The 6,000-nt window shown below is 52.9% G+C and overlaps 1 protein-coding gene across 4 annotated transcripts in view; it reads right to left on the reverse strand.

Moving 5' to 3' along the window:
- Positions 1 to 6,000, reverse strand: part of DHRSX (dehydrogenase/reductase X-linked) — a 203,218-nt gene that overhangs the window by 99,666 nt on the left and 97,552 nt on the right. For all 4 annotated transcript variants that reach the window (XR_008289987.1, XR_008289988.1, XR_008289985.1 and 1 more), the window contains exon 4: positions 364 to 465. Coding sequence is in view for 1 of the 4 variants with exons in the window: in XM_053202005.1 (XP_053057980.1) it covers positions 364 to 465 (102 nt within the window). In the remaining 3 variants the exon portion in view is untranslated. The remainder of the gene's footprint in view (positions 1 to 363; positions 466 to 6,000) is intronic.

Genomic DNA, 6,000 nt, shown 5'->3' on the forward strand with positions numbered 1-6,000 from the left:
GTCAAGAGACAGCTGTGCATGGAGCCTACATACTGATGACGCCCCCTGGGGACACGCTCAATATTTAATAAGGGAACGTGTGAACACGCCCCCCTCTTACACGTTCATAACACACCTTACTTAGCCCATGTGGGCCAACCAAAATATCAACCCCACACACCGTATCATCAGGCTTACCATCATTGCAAATTGATTATGCCAATGACAATAGCCAAACGCGTCAACGAGGCAAAGTGTCATGACAACACCATGTATATTCATGAATTTCCACGCAAGTCCTTCCTTCCCAAAGGACTTCTCTCGCGGGATGGCCAGTGTGCACGTCTGTGTTGGAGTTAATGTCTGCATTTCACCAGGACTCACCGTTATTGACCAGGACATGGAGAGGGATTTTCTTCTTCTGGAACTTCTGGACGAATTGCCTGATGGATGTCAGGGAAGCCAGATCACAGTATAAAAACTCCACTGCAAAAGGAAAGAGATGGGGGATTATCTTCCGACCTACTCCAGGAGCTAAGATGGTTTTTAAATAAGTTCGATTCCATCCCACCTGCGGAGGGACACTGGGTTTTAAAGACGAAGGTGGGATTCAGGGATCATAGCCTAGGAAGACCCTCCATGCCTCATGCCCTTGACGATCCCCCATCGTTGCGTGTAGACGGCACCTGTGAGTTGCTTATAAATCAACAAAATAAGGCATTTCCTTAGGGAAGCAGGGGAGAGAGTCTTCCACTGGTCTTCAAGAACTCAGCCGCCATGTTGAGAGGGGCCATGGGGCAAGATGCTTCTGGCAGCTTCCGGGGACTGACAGCAGCCTCTGGCCAACAGCCAGCAGGAAAGCCAGAGCCCCGGACCTACAAACGCAAGGAACTACCAACAACCCCATGAGCTTAGAGGACATCCTGAGCTCCAGAGGGGCGCTCAGAGCACGCAGCCCTTTGGAGCTGCCATCACTTTGCTGGGTCATCGTGCGGCACGATGGTCCTCGGACGGCGACATCGCTGTGGGTCTCCGGGACCAGTTCCTGGGAACGTGCTTGCTCGGACGCCTGTGGTTGTAAGAAGAGAGAACACAGGGAAGCATGGCTCCCGCCAGCCACGAGCACTAGCAAATGGGAGTAAGGGTGGGGTGGGCACGCTTCCTGATCAAAGCCCTTCCAGGGGGGGTCTACACACGGGTGCCATCCTGGGAACCGTTTGTTACCGGGTCTGCCATAAGGCACACCGCGACACCAACAACAGCATTTAGAAAACGAAATAATTGAAGTTCCCATTTTGCCTGGTTGTAACTCTTATTTTTCCCGTAATTCGCGTCTGTCCTATCTACGTCGCTACGAATCCGTGACAGCTTTGGGAAAAGGGACTTTTGCCACAGACAGTTCGGAAGTGCTGTTCTAGAACACAGCGCCATCTGGCTAGGCATTCCTGACACACCGCTCTAATTTTCCGCTAACATATTCACGAGGATATATTTTTTTTAAAGGGGGAAGCCCCTACTGCTTCCGATAATGGGAACCGACGATAACAGGGTTGGTAGACAGACACGCTCGTCTTCCAGAAGCAGAGCAACGGTACGAATCTTGGCAAAGTCAGAAGATGCTTCCTCCCCACTCCCGGGAGAAGAGGGTTCCTAACCAGAGGCAAACGTGAGCGCCCCCTTTCCGCCGCGAGAACGTTGCCTCGTGAGGTGCCCCAAGGATCGAGTGGGGGATCATGGGGGCTGTCGCTGTGCAGAGAACGTGAGCCCCCAAATCAAGCCCCCACAGCTGCAGAGGGCAGGGCAGTCCCTGCGGACCAGAAGTCGCCACAGGGTCGATCCCTGATGGTGACAACGTGCCAGGCAATTTGCAGGGCGTGGGCTTCTGGAAGAGGAGAAGCCCCAGGGATGAGCTCAGGCAAGATTGGGGAATCGCATTGCTGGACGCTGAGCTGGTACGTTCACCTAAAATGTGCATCCTCTGCCCCCAGCCCCCGCAAGGTGCACTGGGAGATGGGGTGGGGGTCATTGATCCAGCAGGGCTCGGGGGTGGGAGAAGGAGACACGGGTGGCATTTTCCATTTTGCCTGGAACGCCATCAGTGATGCCTTCCATTTCTTTCTTTACATTTATTTATTTTGAGGGAGAGAGAGGGGGAGCGTGAGTGGGGAGGGGGCAGAGAGAGGGAGAGGGACGTGGGACTCCATGACACCCACCGTGAGATCATGACCTGAGCTGAAATCGAGTCAGATGCTTAAGCGACTGAGCCACCCAGGCGCCCCCGACACGTTCCATTTCTGTTTGGGTAATGAGAGACGTGGAAGTTGCCACGTCTCCAGACTCTTCACTGTACCCCCGGGGACAAGAAGTAGCCTGTGTGCCCAAACAGATGACGAGAAAACACGAGGTATACCAGTCGTCCACGTAGGCAAAACAGAAGATCCAGAAAAGCCCTGGAAGGAGGCGTGAGCCTTTAGCTGGCGCTGGTCCTGATTCAAAACCAATATGGCAGCCTCCCACCGGGGTGGGGGGGGGGGGAGAAAAGAGGTGAATTCTTGAATTCTTCTATACACTGATGATGGTTTTGAAAAGTGAGGATTGGGAATAAAAGGGCCAAACATTATCAAGCCGACAAGCAAACACAAGCCCCATTCCTACAAGGTAGGGATAACTCAAGACCAAAGTATCAATGGCCAATGGCAGCCTTAGCTGTGGACCCCATGCTCAATCAAACACAAGCCCCATCCCTACAAGGTAGGGGTAACTCAAGAGCAAAGTATCAATGGGGCCAAGGGCAGCCTTAGCTGTGGACCCCATGTTGAACCAAACACAAGCCCCATTCCTACAAGGTAGGGGTAACTCAAGACCAAAGTATCAATGGGACCAAGGGCAGCCTTGGCTGTGGACCCCATGCTCAATCAAACACAAGCCCATTCCTACAAGGTAGGGATAACTCAAGACCAAAGTATCAACGGGGCCAAGGGCAGCCTTAGCTGTGGACCCCATTCTCAATCAAACACAAGCCCCATCCCTACAAGGTAGGGTTAACTCAAGACCAAAGTATCAATGGGGCCAAGGCAGCCTTAGCTGTGGACCCCATGCTCAACCAAACACAAGCCCCATCCCTACAAGGTAGGGGTAACTCAAGACCAAAGTATCAATGGGACCAAGGGCAGCCTTAGCTGTGGACCCCATGCTCAACCAAACACAAGCCCCATTCCTACAAGGTAGGGGTAACTCAAGACCAAAGTATCAATGGGACCAAGGCAGCCTTAGCTGTGGACCCCATGCTCAACCAAACACAAGCCCCATTCCTACAAGGTAGGGGTAACTCAAGACCAAAGTATCAATGGGACCAAGGCAGCCTTAGCTGTGGACCCCATGCTCAACCAAACACAAGCCCCATTCCTACAAGGTAGGGGTAACTCAAGACCAAAGTATCAATGGGACCAAGGCAGCCTTAGCTGTGGACCCCATGCTCAACCAAACACAAGCCCCATTCCTACAAGGTAGGGGTAACTCAAGACCAAAGTATCAATGGGACCAAGGCAGCCTTAGCTGTGGACCCCATGCTCAACCAAACACAAGCCCCATTCCTACAAGGTAGGGGTAACTCAAGACCAAAGTATCAATGGGACCAAGGCAGCCTTATCTGTGGACCCCATGCTCAACCAAACACAAGCCCCATTCCTACAAGGTAGGGGTAACTCAAGACCAAAGTATCAATGGGACCAAGGGCAGCCTTAGCTGTGGACCCCATGTCAACCAAACACAAGCCCCATTCCTACAAGGTAGGGATAACTCAAGACCAAAGTATCAATGGGGCCAAGGGCAGCCTTAGCTGTGGACCCCATGCTCAATCAGTGCAAAGCCACATTAGTGCTGTGGCATTTGTCGCCGCGTTTTCTCCAGAAAAGCCCAGCATCGAGCTGTATCTCTCAAGAAGTCTAGTACGCACCAGGAAAACGGCCAGAATCCCAGTTGTTACGGGAGGCTTACGGGTCCGTCTTTTAGTATTTGACAGATGGACAGACAAGACGGGAAATAAGGACGCAGAGAAGGCTCTGAATAACGCACCTGACAGGGCTAAAAAAATGCAGATTTAGAAGGAGGGATGAGTCTCTTGTCGTGGGGACGATTTGAGAATTAGGAGTTCGTACTCATCTCTGTTAATGTGTTAAATGGGTAACAACAAGATGAAAATTTCCGGGAAATGAGCACTTTTCCCAGAAAATACTGATTATTAAGATCCAATCAAGGAAGATGGGAGCAATCAGAGCGACCATATGAGAGCAATAGAAACGCTACAGGAGATCGAGTCGGGCACAGGGGAAGGCTGGTGACGGTGTCGAGGCAGATTCTTCCCTGCCTCAAAGGACGACACCTTTACTGACGGACTCCGGACGCGGGCAGAGGGCTCAGTGGATTCCTTTGATGATGTGTGCGTTGTTTCGATTCGGGAACCTGATGAGTTGGAGCCAGAAGGGGAGGGGACAAAAAGCCACAAAGCGCTTGACCCCACCGGTACCATCTACCCCCTCCCCAGGGCTGTTAGCCCTCGGGAGCGGATCGGGGTGACTTGAGGACCACCACACCCCCAAAAAGGCGGACAGGCATTGGTGGTGGGGCACGGGCTTCACTAGTGAGACTCGAGAGCTCGGACCCTGTCCCAACAGCAAACGCAGTGCCCGGGGCGGCCGGGGACCGGAAACCCCGGGGGGTGGGGGAGAAGGAGGCAGGGCGGGAGAGACAGTCAGGGAGAGACAGACACAGAGACAGGGAGAGATAGCACCGAGACACAGGGAGAGACAGACACAGAGACAGGGAGAGATAGCACCGAGAGACAGGGAGAGACAGACACAGAGATAGGGAGAGATAGCACGGAGAGACAGTCAGGGACAGACGGACACAGAGACGGAGAGATAGCACTGAGAGACAGGGAGAGACAGGGAGAGACAGACACAGAGACAGGGAGAGATAGCACGAAGAGACAGTCAGGGAGAGACAGACACAGGGACAGGGAGAGATAGCACAGAGAGACAGTCAGGGAGAGACAGACACAGAGACAGGGAGAGATAGCACCGAGAGACAGTCAGGGAGAGACAGACACAGAGACAGGGAGAGATAGCACCGAGAGACAGGGAGAGACAGACACAGAGACAGGGAGAGATAGTACCGAGAGACAGGGAGAGACAGACACAGAGACAGGGAGAGATAGCACTGAGAGACAGTCAGGGAGAGACAGACACAGAGACAGGGAGAGATAGCACCAAGAGACAGGGAGAGATAGTACCGAGAGACAGGGAGAGACAGACACAGAGACAGGGAGAGACAGACACAGACAGAGGGAGAGACAGACACAGACACAGGGAGAGATAGCATGAAGAGACAGTCAGGGAGAGACAGACACAGAGACAGGGAGAGATAGCACAGAGAGACAGTCAGGGAGAGACAGACACAGAGACAGGGAGAGATAGCACAGAGAGACAGTCAGGGAGAGACAGACACAGAGACAGGGAGAGATAGCACCGAGAGACAGTCAGGGAGAGACAGACACAGAGACAGGGAGAGATAGCACCGAGAGACAGGGAGAGACAGACACAGAGACAGGGAGAGATAGCACCGAGAGACAGTCAGGGAGAGACACATACATAAAGGGGCCCAGAAAGAGAGACAGACACAGACACAGAGACAGACACACAGACACAGACACAGAGATAGACAAAAACAGGGAGACAGTCAGAGCGAGGCAGATAGCGATAGACAAAGATACAGGGACATAGGGAGATAGCACCAGAGAGACCATCAGGAGAGACAGAGAGAGACAGAGACAGACACAGAGATTAACAGAGACAAAGAGACAGAGAAAGAGATAGCCAGAGAGAGGAGCTCCCTGGCACATGGGAGAAAAGTGCATGAAGACAGGATCATGTGTATTTCCGTATTTCCTTATTTCCAGGCAGGGTGCAGGGAGGGGGGTCCCCCTCGAAAAGCAGGCTGGTTGGGCCTCAGACGTCTGTCTGG

The sequence above is a fragment of the Acinonyx jubatus genome, chromosome X (assembly GCF_027475565.1).
Source record: "Acinonyx jubatus isolate Ajub_Pintada_27869175 chromosome X, VMU_Ajub_asm_v1.0, whole genome shotgun sequence".
NCBI lineage: Eukaryota > Metazoa > Chordata > Mammalia > Carnivora > Felidae > Acinonyx > Acinonyx jubatus.